Source organism: Musa acuminata, chromosome BXJ2-5 (genome assembly GCF_036884655.1).
Source record: "Musa acuminata AAA Group cultivar baxijiao chromosome BXJ2-5, Cavendish_Baxijiao_AAA, whole genome shotgun sequence".
NCBI lineage: Eukaryota > Viridiplantae > Streptophyta > Magnoliopsida > Zingiberales > Musaceae > Musa > Musa acuminata.
In genome coordinates this window covers 40,154,810-40,174,233 of record NC_088342.1, presented here as the reverse complement: position 1 = coordinate 40,174,233, position 19,424 = coordinate 40,154,810, and the positions used below count along the sequence as shown (strand labels likewise).

Below are 19,424 nucleotides of genomic sequence, written 5' to 3'. Positions count from 1 at the left end.
ACTTACTGTTCATAGCCAAGTTAGCTATAGCACCAGCAGTGACTCGATGAATATTTGCATCTTCCGATGATTCAAGAAGCAGAAGAAGAGTATCCAGGCCTCCTTCCGCAACGATCCTTTCCTGATTTACATCTGCAAAATGCAGAGGCAAGCAACTGAGATGGAAATAAAAAAAGAAAGATAATGTAGCACTAAAATGACATGTTAATAATTACATGCAATTAAAGGCAGTCGTAGTCGAAAATCCTAAATTGACTTTGAGATAACAGCTACAATAGAATCATGACTGAGGAATAAATCTTTTTACTTCCTTTTACTGCTAGCGGAACTTAAAAATCAGAATTCAGGAAAAAAAAACTTCTACTAGAAAAAGTCAGCAAAATTCAAGTTTTTATGCAAACATATCAATGACTGGAATAATCCGACATCAGCTTTCACAATCTTTAATTTAGACTAGTTGGCATCAAAGTATTAGTTCATAGAGAAACAAGAGTCGAACACTGTTGTGCATAAGCTACTGGTTGCAAGGGAAAAGAGAAGTATATAAAAACTAACATAACAATAGCTACAGTCTCGAGTTAAAACAGCTACTTCAAACAAGAGAGGGAACCATAAATCACAAAACACAGAAGCATATCATAGTTAACTTTCATTTCCTAGTCATGACTTCTACACTTGAAGCTATCATCACAATGTAATGTGCATCACTGTAGATATTAGTATAGTTCGCCTTATTGGTCCGTACCAGTATACCGACCAACTATCGGTATGGTACGTACCGAGTTATACCAAGCTGTACTAAGCATATTAACACACGATACATTGGGGTATACCAATGTACCGCCTATACCAGTCCCCTATCAAATTGATATGTACCATCCATACTGAACGGTACACCATGGTACGACGAGCCTTAGATGTTAGCATAAGTTTTGCTTTGTACCTGAAACCTAAATCCAATATATCATTTTTCAGCAAGAAAGATGATAAATGTGCAGATACATAGAATGAATACAAATAGCACCACTAAGGAAATCCTAAAAAAATAAAAAATAGCAGCTTTTTACAATAGATGGATGTTGACCCAGTCAAATTATGCAAATATTATACAAATGATCACAAGTCTTAAGGTTCTAAACAAAGGCTATCTGCCATGTTTTTTTCAGAAGAAAGAATATCAAAAGATACATTTCATCTAGATACCCAGGATTTCATCAGGGATAATTGTGGGATAAAGTCTGGGAAGCCTTATGCAAGTCTTGCATGTTCATGTACTGTTACGATTGAAGAATTTATTCAAGAAAGATTTCTAATAGTCTATTACATATTTATTATTTCTTCATTTAGTGGTTATTAGTTATTCAATATGTAATTATGGATATTAAGCACGTGATTCGTTAATGATGGACAAAATTTGGTGGCATATTTTGAGCAAAAATTGTGATCGCTTAAACTCTGCATTGTTTGCAATACAGAGAGAGATCTGTTGTGTAATTAAGTTTGGAAGCTAAGAAACCCAAATCTTGTGTGGTAGCAATTTTTCAGAATGAAACTCATAACTATGGATTTTGACAATTCTGAAACTAGCTGAGGACAACCGCTACCTTTTGGGGTTAGTGGCATGTAACTGAAGCCATAGAGTAGAAATCTGGTCTATGTCCCAGGCCAAGGTGTCAAGGCTAGCTAGTGAGGCAAGTCTTCTGTTAAAATTTATCATACAGAGACAATTTATTTTGGGTTCACATGTTGTGTATCCTAATCATATGTTAGTTGTTGTTTTTTGGATGCTCAAATTGGAATCCACTAATTCCATGCTTGGTCCTTTATTATGCTGTCTAGCCCTCTAAGTTATCTTCAAGAAGCTAAAGACCAATAGCATATATGTTGAAACTAGTATGAAGGTGTTTTGAAGATTCTTTTAAACAAGTCTGTTTCTTTTGCTGGTAAAATACTGGATATGATCCACAGATTAACCTTGAGTGCACTTGGGTTGAACATCTATGCATACAAGGTTAGTGAAAGCTCCTTTTTCAAGTTGGAAAACGACAGCATTCCAAAAGAGATGGTATACTTGTACAGTCAAGCATATCTAATCACAAATGTCTGGAATTAATTGGTGAATTGATCTAATATAATTGTTATCCAAATCTCAAAAACACAGGTTGCAGGATTTTACATACCTTCAGCAGCAAGATTAGCTACTACCTTTACTGCATGAATTTGCACATCCAAGTCCTCAGACTTCAATAAGGCTAATATATTTGATAGACCAACTAAAAAATGCAAATGAGTGCATGTTAGAGAAACAGCGGTGGATCAGAAAGTTCTCAATATCCAAATGTAAATCAACATTTACGGTCTTGCCTTCCTCAAATATTTTGGAGATAGTGTCCTTTTGACCAGATATGGTCTCCCTTGACCTGTTGGACTTGGGAATATTTGCAGGACCTCCAAGTGACAACGTTGATTTAGTTGTAATATCTCCCTTATATGGCCTTTTAGACTGAAAGAATCACAGTTATTGAAAAAAGGGTGATCATAACCAACATGCATGTAGAAGTTAATAAATAACCTTTTGAATAAAAAGAACCACTACCTCATACTCTGCATTGTCATCATTCAAGGCATTTTTCAATATGATAATTTCATCTTCAAGGCACCTTCTTTTCCTTTCTTCATATAGCAGTTTGTCTTTCAAAGTTTTAAGCTCTCCATTCAACAACTCCTAGAAAGAAAAAAAAATAACTCCTAAATATCCTCAAAGGGTAAAAGAATTTATCAATAAATTATAGAAATTTTTCCTCAAAAATTTCTTTCATCTCCCTTTCTTTTGTAAGTGATCAAAATCTGAATATACCTACAAAGAGTTAAATGGTCATATACACTCGTAAAATTTGTTGATCCTTGCATATACTCATTTCAGGTATATAAAGACGTCCGCAAGATTTTGCCTCTATATCTTGTACTTGTGAAGAACCCTTATTATAAGGACATATATGCTTCACTTCAAAAAGGGAAGAAATGCATATATAAGATATAGTATAACTTAGTTACAAATATGAGTTTATTCATTAATACTTGTTTATACCATGTATAGAAAAAGACTTCAAATCATCAAACACGACATTGAAGAATATCTGGAAATATGATCTAAAATTTTAAGTTAAATAAGTTCAGACCTTTTCTAGCGAAAGTTCGTTGTTCCTTGCTCTTAGGGACTGAATTGTACTTGCAGCATCTTCATTCAACTTTAAGATTTCCCCTTTAAGCTCATCAATCTCTTTCTCCTGCATCTGACATTTTGAAGTAAATGACTATATAAGAAGTTTACATTTCGGTGATTGATGCTAAGTAAATGACAACTCAATTGGTTATCTTAACACCTTGAGACTCAGAAAACAATCACAATGAAAAGGCCATAACAATGATGGAGCAGGTTCCTAAACAGAAGAGATTGTAAGTTTTGTAATAACTTGTTGCCGAGTATAACAACTCATAGTTCCTCGTTCAATGAAGATTCAGAATGAAGATATTGAGTTCAGAAAAGGGATAGCCACTAATATAGTGGGTTCAGAAGGAAATATAAGGCAAAAACAACAACAAATATCAAGTCTAAGTGCACCAGACTCATAAACCAGTTGGCAACAGTATTTAATCACACATAGCTCTAATATGTATGTGTATAATCATAAAATTCATTAACCACATATTGCTCTTAATCTACTTTATTCTTCCACATGGAACAAAAAAAGAATTATCACCAATTCCTAAATACGCAGTTGTCGAAGGAAAAAAGTAACTTTGGTAACAACAGTAGGATATTTAACATCTAAACCAATGATATTAGATCAAAATTTTGTAGTCCTATCAAACTCACAGGCCATCTTAAGTGGGTGTGACCACATCAAAGGGCAGTATGGAAATTTCTAGGAGGTTAGTTAAGTGCTTCAAGTAAAATAACTCAAGAAGTGTGTTTTTTCAATTGTAAAGTCTCATATATGCTAGACAACCTTACCAGGAATATAATTTGGATTAAGATGGTTAAGAGTACATTATATGATTATCTGTTTTGATCACTGAAAAAATAAATTTAACATATAAATGATTCCCTGCAGAGAGCTTCTGAATTAATCCTTGAATTAAAGGAGTCATAAGAAATCATAATGACTTCATGGTGCACAGCTAACATAGACTTGTAAGCCTTTTATGCTGCAAGGTTCATTTTCACTGACACAATCCACAAAAATACATCATCCTACTCACTGAATAGATTGTGGCATCCATTTTGGATTACCAAACACATCGTTCATAATGATCTGGGAGCAAAAGCAACTAACTTCATAGAATGTGATTTAATCAATGAAATATTCTATTATTGTTTTCATACTTTTCATCAAATAATTCAATGTTCTTCGTCCATTGTTCTTTTTGTTCAGACAGTAAGAAAGAACACATACAGCCAAGTTCAATCAAACATGAGTAGCAATATACCAGACTTTCCTAGCATTTTGCCAAAGGGATCTTTGATATCACAATAGAACTGCAGAACAAGCAGAGGACAACAATTGCAGATGTTGCAATCATGAGAAGATTCATACGATAGATCCAAATTAATTCATAGCATGAAAAAGGAGAAGACTACCTGAACTGACTTTTTATTACCACTCGGATAATTCTTCATCCCAGACAACTGTTCTTCTAAATCTGCACAACGAGAGGATTCATCTTCTTGCTGTTTAATTAACTGTGCTATTTTCTTCTCATACATCTGTGTCGTCTCTGCAAGTACCTTCTGATAATTTAAATTTTCAAGCTCCTGTTGCTACTAGGGATAATACTTCAATTAGCAGAAAGACATGCAATATAGCAATTAAAAGATTTATCATACACACATCCAAATATATAGTGCTTACAGCTATAGACTGTGAACAATATAAAGCAGGGAAATCCAGGCAAATAGGCTTGATATACATTAAAAAAAAATCATAAAAGAGATAATTGTCATTCAAGATGTGTAGTATGGCAGATGGAACAAATTGGTGATTAAAAGCATGGTTCGTAATTTCGTACCGTACCAGAGTATCGAGTTCAGCTCGGTACAATACGGTACGAGTATACCGAGCGGTACACTCTAGCATACCACTCAATATATAAATATATATATTAATAAAGTTCAAAAAAAATAAATAAAGGGGCGACGTCACGTCGTTTCTTCTCCCTGTGTAGGGAGAAGAAAACCTCGAAGCCTCAGCGACGTTGCCGAGGTTTCTTCTCCCCACGCCGAGACTTCTTCTCCCTGTGTGGATTAGAAGAAGTCGTCGATGATGCCGAGGTCTCCCCGTGAAGCTTCGGCAACGTCGCCGAGGTTTCTTCTTCCCACGTCGAGGCTTCTTCTCCCCGCGTAGATTAGAAGAAGTCGCTGACAATGTCGAGGCCTCGTCACCTCAGACGAGGAGGCGACATCTCATCTGCGGCGTCCGGCAAGGTAGGGTGACGACAGATTGGGATCGTCAAGGGAGAGCAACGTCGGATCTCCAAGTTCTCCCTTTTCTTCCCCCTCTTCTTCTCCCTATTCTTCCTTCTCCCTCGGCTAATACCGCTTGGTAGTGGGACGATCGAAATCGACCGTCATCGATCGATTTCAGGTGGTAATGAAGCGAAAACAACCTCAATCGACAGTACCGCCCAATAGCGGGCAGTCCGCATACCGATCTGCTAGCGGGCCAGTACGTACCACTCGTATCATTCGAAATTAAAACCCTGATTGAAAGAAGCTGTCTGACTAGGGGTCAATGTTGTTCTTTTCATCCCTACTCATGCCAAATATGCTTAAACCAGTATTTCTCCTTGAATCTGTGACTTCATTAGTACTCTCAAAATTTCTAATTTAAGAACAAAATGGTAGGATATTACTGTTCATATTGATAGTCCTGCTTTAAGGTTTCCATACTGATATATATGCAATCATTTCTAAACACCATGATATGTTTCTGATTTTAGCATAATTGATAGGAAAATTAGCCCATATTTGTAGCAACGGCTACAACATAATACATTTCCATGACCATTTGCGGGTGGTTGTCAAAACCAAAGTATGCAATGCCGTACCATACCGGTGTTTCGAGGTTAGCTCGGTATGGTACGGTACCGACATACCGAGCGGTACACTAGGGCATACCGAACGGTACACCAGGGTTTACCGAGCGATTTCCTCTTATTGTAGCACGGGGGTAGCACTGCTACAGTATAACACTGTAGCACTGTCCGTCCGGTAACAGACGATCCGCGTACCGGTATGCCGTCGGACCGGTACGTACCGCCCGTACCAAGCGATACCATTCGAAATTGCATACCATGATCAAATCAATACTTACCTTCAAACAATGTTTTTAATATTTAAGTTCCTAAAACAATTGCTTGCCCCCTGAGAACAAAGAAATCACAAGATTCCCAAATATCAAATTTATTAATTTAAAATATTTATTTTCTCTGTCCTCTTTGCTCAATAACATCGAAATAGGTATATATAATTCTATATGCATATCGTGGCCTCTTGCTTAACTTGATGTTGTTTTACATTTCAAAGCAGTGACATATACTTAATCGAACCACTGATTCCTACCATTTGATCAAGAAATGAGATTTAGCTAGCTACATCAATCTTATAAAACCAACATTATTAACATCATCCACAATCAGCTCAAGAATCCAGATTTGGCACAAAAATTAAGAAAATTGTTAGATAAAAATGCTATTAATGATCAATTGGAAAATAAAGCCATATTTCAAAAATATTATCTACTTATTGCACCTAAGTCAAGAAACACTCAGTTGATTCAGGATGCAAATTGTTTTAACAAGAATCATAAGCAAACACTATATGCTTAAACCATCTATGTTTACTTCAACTGAAACAATTTCAAGCAACAAAACTCTTGCGAAGATACAAAAAGAAATCTTACACCAATATCCATCCTTCCACACAAAGAAATATATAACGTTCGCGACAATGACAACAACAACAACAAAGATCTCTCAAGGAAACTAATTAGTACCTTGGCTTGTTTTAATGATATTTCAAGATGGCCAACTTCTTGAGACAATTTATCCTTTTCGCTCTTCTGAATGTTCAATGCCTTCAATAAACTTTGGGTCTCTAATACCAAATGATTTCTTTCTTTCTCCAAATGCTGAAATCAGTCATATGAAAAAAATAAAAGCATAAAATAAAGAGCAGAAATTTTGTAAAAATGCAGGATAGCAGAGGTAAAAGTATAGCTGTTAGAAAAGTTGTGGAATAAAAATATGCTTATTATGTTAGAAAAATAAATGCATGATGCCATTTAGAAAAACATTAAATTTAATAGAAAACAGAAGTAGTTGCCAAAATAGTCAACTAATAGTTGCCTAGCCCATTGGGAGATATCACTGCCAGCAGTGTTTATCAGTATGTCAAAAGAGGGATGGATATTGAGGCTACTGACTAGTACAGTTGGAAGACCATTTGGCATCTTAAAGTAGCACTCAAAATCAAACTTTTCTTATGGAAGTTCTGTTGGAATCGCTTACCCACCTCAGCTAGATTTTCTTACATATTCCATTGTGAAACCGACCATGTTATATTTGTCAACTTGTTTCGGATTCTCACCCTTGCATCTTTTTTTATTGTCCTTTCATCAATGTTGTTTGGAATTTGATTCAAAATCATCTGGGAGTTTACTTTAAACTGTTTAACCACTGGAAATAGGGAGCTTGGCTTGATGAAGGAACAAATATGGGTAACTCTGCATCCATGTGGATTAGATGCGGGCAGTATAGCCAGCATGCTCTGGTTCCTTTGGTTAAACAGAAAGGATCCTAAGTTTCACAACCACCATACCGAACCTTTCTCTTTGTTCAGCAAAGCTATTGCTGCCACATTTGCCTACCGCACTGTTAGTAATCTACCTGAGGGGACTTGTAACATGCCAAAATCACTTTCTTTCTCTTTTTCCTTACCACCACCTCCTTCTTCTAGCCATTCTTCACTTCCTACTTCTAACCATCCTTCACCCCCAACTTCTTTCTCCCTTTTCTGTGATGGTTCTTATGATTGCTCTAAAGGTCTTGCAGAGCAGGGTTCATCTTGACGGACTCCAAGCTAAAGATCATTGCTGCTGCTGCCAGCCATGCCAAACCTCCTCCTTCTTGGCTGAAGCCTTAGCAATTCTGCGAGGTCTTTGTTTTGCTGAAGCCGAGGGTCTCACTAATTTTAGCATCTGTACTGATGTGCTAATGTAATCAATTTTGTCTTGGAGCTCAATGTGCCCCCTTGGTCCATTAGGCTTGTTATAGAAGACATTAAAGCTCTTCTTCATAGGCTTACTGTTTTGTTCTTTACACACCCCTGTAGCCTCAATTATGAGGCTCATATTCTTGCTAACATATGGGAGGTTAGAGGTCTTACTCGATTTTGGGGAGGTCATGGCTCCAATCCCATCCATACTTTTGTTGCACTGACCTACTTTAACGCTTAATAAATAGTTTTTTCCTTTTTCAAAAAATATAGCTACATACACAAAATTGTTACAACAAGAAATGAAAATTGTATTTCAGAAACAAAATAAAGATATAAATGATACCTCACATTTAACAGAAATTTTCTTTTCTGTTTCAACTAAGAATGCTTCTTTCTCTTTCAATTTTTTCTCCAACTGCTCTTTCTCATTTTCTCTAAGCTTTTGCTGTCTATCGGTCTCTGATGTTAAATAGTCCACATGGTACTCAAGCTTTCTACAAAGACTCTCATAATCAACTTCCTCTTTTAGTTTGACAGCATTAACTACTTTCATTGCCTGCAGACATCATAAACTGCATAAAGAAACTCCCAAAAAATGATACATAAACCATGATAGTTATTTGAAATATATATTGCATGTGACTTCAGTAAATACACATCCAATTCTAAACAGAAGTTAAGTATTAAATAGATGGCATGCCTCCTGTGATCCGAGTCAATTTATTAATGACGATTGAAAACTAAGAAGTACTAGCTCTTCCTAAGTGTAATTTCTTGAAGAGTGCATTAGAAAACTAGAATCAGAATGACAATTGCATGTAAGCCAACTTAATTACATCCACAACAATTGCATTTTGTTGGTGATTAAATTGAAAGGACTACGTGTAACAATACGCCATTTCCCCCTTTCTTGACTACAAGTAATGAATAACATATATTACATAATGAATATATGACTATATGAAAATATTGAGGAAAAAAAAGGATATATAGAGCCAAGATAACAACAAGAGAGAGAGAGAGAGAGAGAGAGAGAGAGCAATCATTTTGTTCACTATCTCATACACAGTAATGCTTTGATCTTTCCCTAGAAAAAAATAGAACATATCCACAAAAATCACAAATTAGTTCATAATACAATGATACATTCCAAGAAGAAAAAAGAGTATAAGATAATGTGCAAAAGCATCTACAACAGGTCCATCGAGAAAGTAGTTACATTGGTCCACAAATTTCTTCAAGCATGATATATATAACATATTCATGTAAGAATGATAACAAAATAATATAAATGGTATCACTAAAGTTGATTCAACATATGATGATACCTTCCAAGAAGCAAAAAGAGTATTAGATAATGTGCAAAAGCATCTACGACTAGTTCATTAAGAAAGTAGTTACATTGGTCCACAAATTTCTTTAAGCATGATATATATGTAAGCACAGATGCATTATATCAACATATTCATGTAAGAATGATAACAAAATAATACAAAAGGTATCACTAAAGTCGATTCAACATAATAACACTGATAGTATTTTAGGACTCTAGCTAGGAGAGTCCTAATTGAGAGGGACATTCAAGTAAAACCTACCTAAGCCGACCCTTATTAAAGAGGTGAAGAGGACGGCTAGGGTTAGGGGGTTGTTTCTTAGAGAAAAATTAGGAGTTGTAAAGGAATAGGAGTCTTGAGTAGGAGTCATATTAGGAGTTTGTTAAAAGTAGAAGTCTTGAGAAGGAGTCCTATTAGGAGTTTGTTAAAAGTAGAAGTCTTGAGTAGGAGCCCTATAAATAGCCATGTATTCCTCCTCTTTTCAAAAGCAATAGATGAATCTTTTCTGCAGCCTTTGAGTAGCAACTTGGAGGGAGGAATCCCTATAGAGTTCCAAGGAGGCTGATCCCCTAAAGAGATCAACCCTAAGTTTAGAATCTGCACGAGTTCTATCACCTGGTATCAGAGCAGCGTTCTTGGCGTCTCGCTGCCCTTCCACAGCCATCCATCATCCCTCCACAGCCGCCCAAAGCAATTCTCACAATTGCTTAAAAGATCGTCGCCAAATTTCGCCATCATCTCCACCACCGCAGATCATCCTTTGATCTTCCCGTGAATTACAACAGGTTCTGGTCTCCTACCTTACTGTTGCTGCAATTTAGTTATCCATATTCGAAAATCCAAAAAAAAATTGTTCCTATATTACTGCATAAACTTTTCGTCGCAAAGTTTTCATCTCTATGACAAAAGATACATTGCAGAATTCCAGCCACATAGCACAGTCTGTTTGATCTTGCTACTACGTTTTTTCTATCCAAATCTCTACGAAATTTTTATGACAGCTTTGACACTTCCTAACAGCAGATTTCCCTTTGGTTTTGTCAAAAAATTCTTAATATAAACCATTGATCTTTTACGTCTAAACTGCTATACTTGAAAATCTGCAATATAAAATTTCAACTGCATAGCACAGTTTGTTTGATCTTGCTACTACGTTTTTTCTGTCCAAATCTCTACGAAATTTTTATGATAGATTTGACACTTCCTACAGTGGATTTCCCTTTGGTTTCGTTGAAAATTTCTTAATATAAACCACTGATCTTTTATGTTTAATCTGCTATACTTGAAAATCTGCAAAAAATTTCAGCCACATATTGTTGCCTTAACCGATCTATTTGCAATCCTTTTTTAACGAAATTTCTTATACACTTCATAGATCATCTAGGCTTCCATCTAAGATTGATCTATTGAGGAATTCATCTCTAAAAACGATTTTGTGTTGCTGCAAATTTTCGTCGCAAACCGCTGAAATTTTTCGACGTGAATTCTGCTATCGCAACTTGCACCAATTTCCTTACTGTTATACTGCCGAAATTTTCTTGATTAAATTGGACATCCTTGCTGTCATATAAACTGAGATTTTGCTGTCAATTCCCTCCTCAAATCTCTCAAGTTTTTGGTGAAAATTTCATCGAGAAACCGCTATTTCTTCGACAACAATTCTGCTCTTATAACACAGCACATACTTGCAGCAACTTCCACTGATTTCTATCAAAACTTTGCTGTCATCTACCACAGATCCAAAACTTTCATCCACAGCCCTATAACTCCACCAAACCACACCCTCAAACTGCACCCAAAACAGCCACAAAACAAGCCTAAACCGCAGCCTACATCCACCAATCCACCAACCCTTTCGACCATCAATTCTCTCAACCTATACATGCCTTTAACCCGACAACAAAAGAGAGATCTTAACATCACAGATTTGGCGGCATATACTATGGCATTTGAGGAGGCAATCAATGTTAAATTCATAGCCTTCGAGACGCGAATAAAGGATAAGATTCGGACGCTCTTTACCGAACTCAGATTGGGCCGACCACCAAGCCTGAAGAAATCACATCAAGGAGAGAGCTCTGCCCAATCGCACAAAGCCCGAAGAGATGACTTCCAAGGGAGGGGAGGCTCTATGACCGACCCCAACTATCCACGCATGAGGGTGGACTTCCCTAGATGGGAAGAAGGATACCCGATTGGTTGGATCTCGCGCGCGGAGCGATATTTTCGGTACCACAAAACCGCGAACGCATCTATGGTGAAAATTGCAACTATACATCTTGAAGGGGATGCCATACACTGGTTTGACTGGTTTGAACACACTCATGGAGTCCTCTCATAGCGACAATTCAAAGAAGGACTGTTGATCCGCTTCAGACCAACCGATTACGAGAACATTGACGGACAACTAGCAAAGATCCGACAAACCTCCACCATTCAAGAGTACCAAACCATGTTTGAAAGGTTATCTAATCAAACTCATGATTGGTCTCAAAAACAACTATTGGGGACCTTCATTGAGGGCTTGAAACCGAAGATCCGGGGAGAAGTTAAAGCGCGACAACCATACACGCTTATGGCAGCCATCTCTTTCGCATGATTTCAAGAGGAGCAATTGAACCATGAAGCCCGGAGGACTAGGGTTGCTCCCCAACCAGTAATACCGAAGCCCTCAGCCCCCCTACTATCAACAGAGTCCTTGCACCAAAAGGTTTGACAAGAGAAGAACTTCGGGAGCAATCTGCGAAGGGGTTATGTTGGCATTGCGACGAGCCGTGGAGCCGTGAGCATCGCTGTAGTAAAAGGAGACTTCTTATGATTGAACCAGTAGAAGAAGAAGTCATTGAACATCTAGAAGAGAGCCTTGAACATGAAGAAGAAGATGTAGAAGAAGAGCCACAACCGACCGAAGTTACAGTACATGCACTAGCCGGCTACTCAAACCCGCAAATGATGAAAGTTGGAGGCCTTCTCAAACAACAACCGATCACTGTTCTCATCGACACGGGCAGCACTAATAACTTTTTAAACAGTAAGGTTGATGTCCGGATGGCCTTACCTATCGAGAATTGCAGCAAGTTTGACGTTAAGGTCGCCGACGAATGGATTTTGAAGTATAATCATAGGCGCCCGCGGGTGAAACTATTGCTGCAGGACCAAGAGATAATTGCATATTTCTTCCTCCTCCCTATTGATGATCATGAGGCCATGCTCAGAATTAAATGGTTGACGACATTAGGTGATGTTTCTTGAAATTTTATGAAACTAATTATGAAATTTTACAGTAAGGAGAAACATATGATATTGCACGGGAAACGTGGGGGCGACGTAACGACAATTTGTACACAACAAATGGAGAAGGTTTTGTATAAAGCATGCAGCGGCATTTTGGTACAACTTGAGTAGCAAACTAAGGGAGAGCCAATAGAATTTGAAGATCCAAACCTACTTCCTTTGCTTGCTGAATTTTCAAATATATTTGACGAACCGCGCAACCTACCTTTTACCCATCGGCATGATCATTGTATAACGATTCTTCCAGGCAAACCTCAAACAAATACGCAGTCATATCAGTATCCACATCTCCAGAAGGATGAAATAGAAAGGATTGTAAAAGAGATACTCGAAACAAGAGTTATTCGACCAAGTTGTAGCCCCTACTCTTCACCGGTGCTCCTCGTACGAAAGAAAGACAGAGCATGGCGATTGTATGTTGATTACCGAGCTCTCAATGGCATAACCATCAAGAACAAATACCTTATTCCAATAGTCGATGAATTGCTAGATGAAAGAGAGCACAAATCTTCACAAAGCTGGACCTTTGATCCGGGTATCATCAAATACAAGTGTGCAAAGAAGACATACCAAAAATCACCTTTTGAACACACAACGACCACTACGAATTTTTGTTTTCTTCAACAGAAGGTGGAATATCTTGGGCATATCATATCAGAGGAAGGTGTGGCAGTGTACCCCTCCAAAATTGGAGTAATGCAGAACTGGTCGACCTTGAGGAAAATAAAATTGCTACGTGGCTTTCTCGGTTTAATAGGCTACTACCGCAAGTTCATAAAAAACGATGAAAAGATCAGTGCACCAATTACTTCCTTGCTGAACAAAGATGCTTTCCAATGGTTAGACAAAGCCACCACTGCCTTCAACAAACTTAAAGTCGTAATGACGACAACGCCCGTACTAGCGCTACTCGACTTCGGCAAGACTTTCGTTATTGAAGCTGATGCCTCTGGTGTCGGAATTGGTGTTGTACTAATGCAAGATGGCCGCCCCCTCGCTTATACCAGTAAGGCATTATCTCCTTCCCATCTCAAAATGACTATTTATGACAAGGAGATGCTCACGATTGTACATGCGGTGGCCAAATAGAGATCGTACTTGATCGGGTGACGCTTTCAAATCAAGAACAACCATAAAAGCCTAAAATATTTCTTGGAGCAGAAGATATCTTCTCCCGAGCAACAAAAATGGGTAATAAAGCTTCTTGTATATGATTATGAAATAACTTACAAAAAAGGGAAAGAGAATATTGTTGCATATGCGCTTTTATGGCTTCCAAAGCAAGCTGAATTTTTGGTCATTTCACTTTCAACTAGTGACTTCCTTAAGGATATTAAGAGGGAATAGCAGGAAGATCCGGAGACCAGTAAGATCATAAAAAAATTGGAGGAAGCACCAAGCTCCGTGGCTCATTACAATTGGAACCCAAAAGAATTACGCTATAAGGGACGGATTGTGCTTGTGACAAATTCTACTTGCATCTTCACGAGCAGATTTTGGACAAAGTTATTTCATATACAGGGTACTAAATTGAAAAGGAGTACGACATATCACCCACAAACTAATGATTAGACGGAAGTTGTAAATAGGTGCTTGGAGACAACTCAAAGCCACCCACCAAATATGACTACCCAAGAAGAACTCCAAACCCAGCCAAGTGCCATTATTGATCGACGGATCGTGACTCGACGACGACGACCCACTACTGAAGTGCTAATACAGTGGGCGAACCGACCAACAGAAGATGCCACTTGGGAGAACTATAACTACTTAAAGATCAAATTCCCAGAATTTATGAATCGTCAGCCTCGAGGACAAGGCTGATTTGAAGAGGGCGGGTCTGTTAGGACTCTAGCTAGGAGAGTCCTAATTGAGAGGGATATTCATATAAAACCTATCTAAGCTGACCCCTATTAAAGAGGTGAAGAGGCCGGCTAGGGTTAGGAGGTTGTTTCTTAGAGAAGAATTAGGAGTTGTAAAGGAATATGAGTCTTGAGTAGGAGTCCTATTAGGAGTTGGTTAGAAGTAGGAGTCTCGAGTAGGAGTCCTATTAGGAGTTAGGGTTTAGAAGCTCTATAAATAGTCATGTATTCCTTCTCTTTTCAAAAGCAATAGATGAATCTTTTCTATAACCTTTGAGTAGCAACTTGGAGGGAGAAACCCCTATAAAGTTCCAAGGAGACCAATCCCCTAAAGAGATCAACCCCAAGTTTAGAATCTGCAAGGGTTCTATCACAGTAACCATTCATCTCCTCACATCAAGATATGATTAGCCTTCTTGAAGCTGAAACCTCTCTCTCTAAATGTGTGTGAAACTTGAAAGGTGTATCAGCACGTATCTTGCTAGCATTGTTAATTCAAGATTGTCAAAAGTCAAAAGGCATGGGCAGTGAACTCTTAAAGCTTTTAGGCCATGTGCACAAGCAGGCTTCTAGGGAAAAATATCATAAAAATAATATATAAAATTTACAAGCACTTTAAACATTTTATATTTCCCAAAAATATTATATAAAATACCATATGATCTACTGCATTAACTTATCAATAGAGAAAAGATGTTCTTGATAGTCACTGGCTCATACTGAACATTTGAACAAGAATCCAAAAACTTGTTAAATCTTCACCTCAATGTTTCATTTAATGGTGTTTTAACAGGAGGTATTACTCAAATTACAAACATACATAAAATTAGAAGATAAAATAAAACCACAATAAAGAATATTGGAGCAACCAATCTAGTAATTGCCAAAAAATTCGCACTTGTTGCATTAGTCAAAATGATAAATATTTTTTTTCCTAATTTTCTAAGTCAAATCCCATCACTCCTTGGTAATAATTATTTGTAACTAGCGACTGCATAAGAGAAAAAGCAAGCCTCAGGCACCAGGCACCCAATCTGACCCAGGTGAACCACCTAGGTGCCCTAATAGTATTTCTTATAATAAGCATTTGGAAAGGCTTACTTAGGGCATCAGATGATTTCATCTTAAGTAAAAACATGGTGTGTATTTAAATAATTCATGAAGATGCTGTTTCTGTGGAGTAACATTTAACATTTTAAAAAAGGACACATTTTAATATTTGCCAAAATATACCTTCCATCCATTTATTGGAACAAGCAGAAGTTAGCCTCGATAAAACTGGATGAAAGGGTATACAATAAAGTGGAAGACGATCTTTTGTTATGTTTCTGTCATGTTAAATAAGATAATGCACTTAAAACTACATACAAAAATTGAACAAACAGTCTAGAAGGTTGAACCTGAAACTTTTAGAAGAAGACAGATAAGAACACTATCTTCCATAAATATGCATATGCTACACACAACTATAACTCTTTCCATTGTTTTTCAACAATACTAACCCTCTGTCCAAACATTATTGTACTTGCTGTTTCAGAATAGTATCGTGCTGATGGACCAACCGTAACTATGAGAGATGTCCGTGCAGTGCCTACAAATAGAGGTTAAAATAAGATCACATGTAAACTTCATTTACAAAGCAAAATGAACTCTTATAGAACAAAACAAGTAACAGCAACATTTGTCATCATTTTCATCACACAAACATCTACTGGTTCCGTTCATTATGGAAACACAATAACTAGTGAATCATAAAACATTAGGAGAGTGGTACACAAATACCAAACAGAAACAATCCAGAATGAAAAGCACAATGCGATACAGAAAGTCTCTGCCACTAAAAAGAAAAGTGCTGACATTTGATTCTAAGAGATTAAAAGAAAAAATAATAACAAATCAATTCAGAAGCAAAAGGTAGATAAAATCACCTCCAAATGAATCACGAAGCAACCTCGTGAGCTTGGACTCTCTTGTTGGTATATAAGGACTGTTCTCAGCTAGTGCATTAATGCATTTCCCCAAGGAAGTCAGCGAAAGATTAATAAATTTAGTCTCCTCAATCATGTGGCCTTCAATGCCTACAAAATTTGATTGGCATAGTGAAGAGATGTGATGTAAGCTGCTAATGACTTCTCAGAACTTTTAATTATCAGACTAATATCTCTCGAATCATAACCTGAAACATAATGGGTATAAACTAGATCATCAACCAGCATAAATGTTCAAATTAAAGTACGTAAAGGAAACTTCGATTGAGCTAATCCATCAACTCTTGACAAAGATCATTTGCAGATAAAGTACGTTACTTCATTTACCAACTTCATTCTGGATTATTTAGTTTTCTCAAATTTTGTCAACTCACAATATTTAAATTTCTAAGACTTAATGGATGCTTTATCTCAACCTTCCACTTAGTCAAGTTTAATGCCATGCATTGATGGAATATCACATAGCAAGAGGACGCTCTCACTTCCCAATGGAGATTTTACTCATTGGAAGCCAAGCAGTTCTCCGTGCCATTATTAAGCTTACAGGGACCAATGATGCGAACCTTAATGATTTGTTTATGAGTACAGAGCCTGAAGTATGGTTCAACAATTACATTCCAAAAAGCCTGTTGATGCAACTGAAACATTTGAGAGTAGCCTTGGCCAAGCTAAGGCCAAAGTTTAGTACCATGCTTAAAGCCAGTAATGCAACGTTCTCAACATTAGTGGACTTGAACAATCTAGTTCGATTTAATGGTTGTCATCAGAGTAGAGCCTGTGATTAAAGCTAAGTTCCCGATGAAATTAGAAAATATTCTGAATCATTTGGGTAAACACTTGACAGCATCACATCTTCGTAATTGCATAAAAGCCATGATTCTAGCATATGAACCCTGATCCTGCCACTAAATCATCTATATCATAATATTGCACATGAAAGAAGGAAATAATATTAAAAAAAATGTATCAATATAAGCATACCTGATTTATCTATTCTTTCTGATCCTGCAAGGTCAACAATCAGCAACTTGCTTTTCAAAAGATGTGGTAAATGGTGAGAAGATAGCTCACTATTTGTAACATTAGCCAGGGAGGAGGCATCATTTTCCTTTTTTCCTTCCAAAGATCTATTAATATGGACCTAGATACATGTCAAAAAGCAAGGATAGGCAGAAGATAACTCTGATCAAATAATAATGCAAACATAGACAATTAAAAAAATTCTAACCTTGAAATAATAAAAGATGGGAGTAGAAACAAAAAATATACAACTGCAATAAATTATATCATGAAAGAAATAAAGATAAAACAGAACTAGACAACAAAAACTATTACAGGAGTTGCACCCACCACTAGTACTGCATGACTTCGAGATGATTCAGTATTTAGCTTAGTATTCGCAGCATGGCGGTTTGCTTCACCAACTTGCAACAGCTCCAAGAATTGATTAAGATCTTTTATCTGAACAATTGCAGAACCAGGCAGGGACACCTCACCAGTCTTTGGATCCTCAACTACAGGGATGTTAGTTTTCTCTGGTGCCAGCAGATCTTGTATGGTTTCTAGGTACAACTAAAGAAGAAAACAAGAATAAGGCAATCACCCTTATTATATTTAGAAAAAATTGTATTGACTACGCTGTAACATGTAAGGAAATTCTTTCAACTGTGAGGAGTAAAATTTTCAAATAATTTAATTACACCACTAACCAAACATTCATTAAGAATTTTTTGCAAATGCTCAACACTTTCAAGGGATATAACGTTATTTCCTCATGTAGTTCAAAGGCACCCTAGTGCATGAAACACTGGCGAATTCGGCATTTGGGAACGGTCAACCAATGCAACTTAAGTGGAGAAGCAGCTATTTCCATCAGAATCATGGTCACTCAAGTTGCTTTCCAATGACATACTATTCTTCAAAATTTTAAATTGTCTTCAATATAGAAAGTGTCCTTTAGATTTTAGAAGATTAAAAAAGCAGGAGTACAAACAAAGAAACCATGGAGAAGTAAACAGATCGGAAAGTAAATGACAAAATCACTCCAAAAATTAATAGTTTATGTCAAAAAACAAAGTTCCCAGGTGAAGATTACATATGGTAGTTCCTCACAGAAGAAAAAATAATACTAAAAAAATAGATTTGTAGTGTTAAATTAATAAAGATGTATACTGTCCAACAAAATTTAAATGACCAGAAGTGGTGGAACAAAAACAAACATAAATGTATACTGTCCAACAAAATTTAAATGACCAGAAGTGGTGGTACAAAAACAAACATAAATTTGTCTCCTTTTCCTCTTTACAGCTTACCAGATTTCTGCATACAGCCTTGAGGCTTTACCAGAGAGAGATTTGTGTTGAAACCATGGTTCTACATTTTGTCCAGACCGGCACGTAATGGCAGCACAGACCATTGCATGTGCCTCCCAGTATCATATATACTTGAATCTTTAAAAAAAAGTTATGCAGCACCTATCAGTGTATCGTATATCAGTACACCAGCATGTACCAGACCCATGCCGGTCCATCCAGAGCAGTGATTTAAAAAGGCGCTCGCCTAGGCGCTCGGGCGAGGCGAGACGAGGCCCGAGCGCCTCGCTAATCTCCCAAGCGGCACGCTTCAAACAGGCGCTGCCTGGGCGCTCGCCCGAGCCCAGGCGCTGGGC

At 37.2% G+C, this 19,424-nt stretch overlaps 1 protein-coding gene across 2 annotated transcripts in view; it reads right to left on the bottom strand.

Annotated features, from left to right (window-relative positions):
- The window catches only part of LOC135584386 (kinesin-like protein KIN-UA), a 35,109-nt gene that overhangs the window by 9,507 nt on the left and 6,178 nt on the right, over positions 1-19,424 (bottom strand). For both annotated transcript variants that reach the window (XR_010487097.1, XM_065109448.1), the window contains exons 5-16: positions 18,107-18,328; positions 17,738-17,897; positions 16,697-16,846; positions 16,271-16,359; positions 8,622-8,834; positions 7,056-7,190; positions 4,643-4,822; positions 3,180-3,293; positions 2,597-2,725; positions 2,365-2,503; positions 2,181-2,273; positions 7-132 (exon numbers count right to left, since the gene is read on the bottom strand). Coding sequence is in view for 1 of the 2 variants with exons in the window: in XM_065109448.1 (XP_064965520.1) it covers positions 7-132; positions 2,181-2,273; positions 2,365-2,503; positions 2,597-2,725; positions 3,180-3,293; positions 4,643-4,822; positions 7,056-7,190; positions 8,622-8,834; positions 16,271-16,359; positions 16,697-16,846; positions 17,738-17,897; positions 18,107-18,328 (1,750 nt within the window). In the remaining variant the exon portion in view is untranslated. The remainder of the gene's footprint in view (positions 1-6; positions 133-2,180; positions 2,274-2,364; positions 2,504-2,596; positions 2,726-3,179; positions 3,294-4,642; positions 4,823-7,055; positions 7,191-8,621; positions 8,835-16,270; positions 16,360-16,696; positions 16,847-17,737; positions 17,898-18,106; positions 18,329-19,424) is intronic.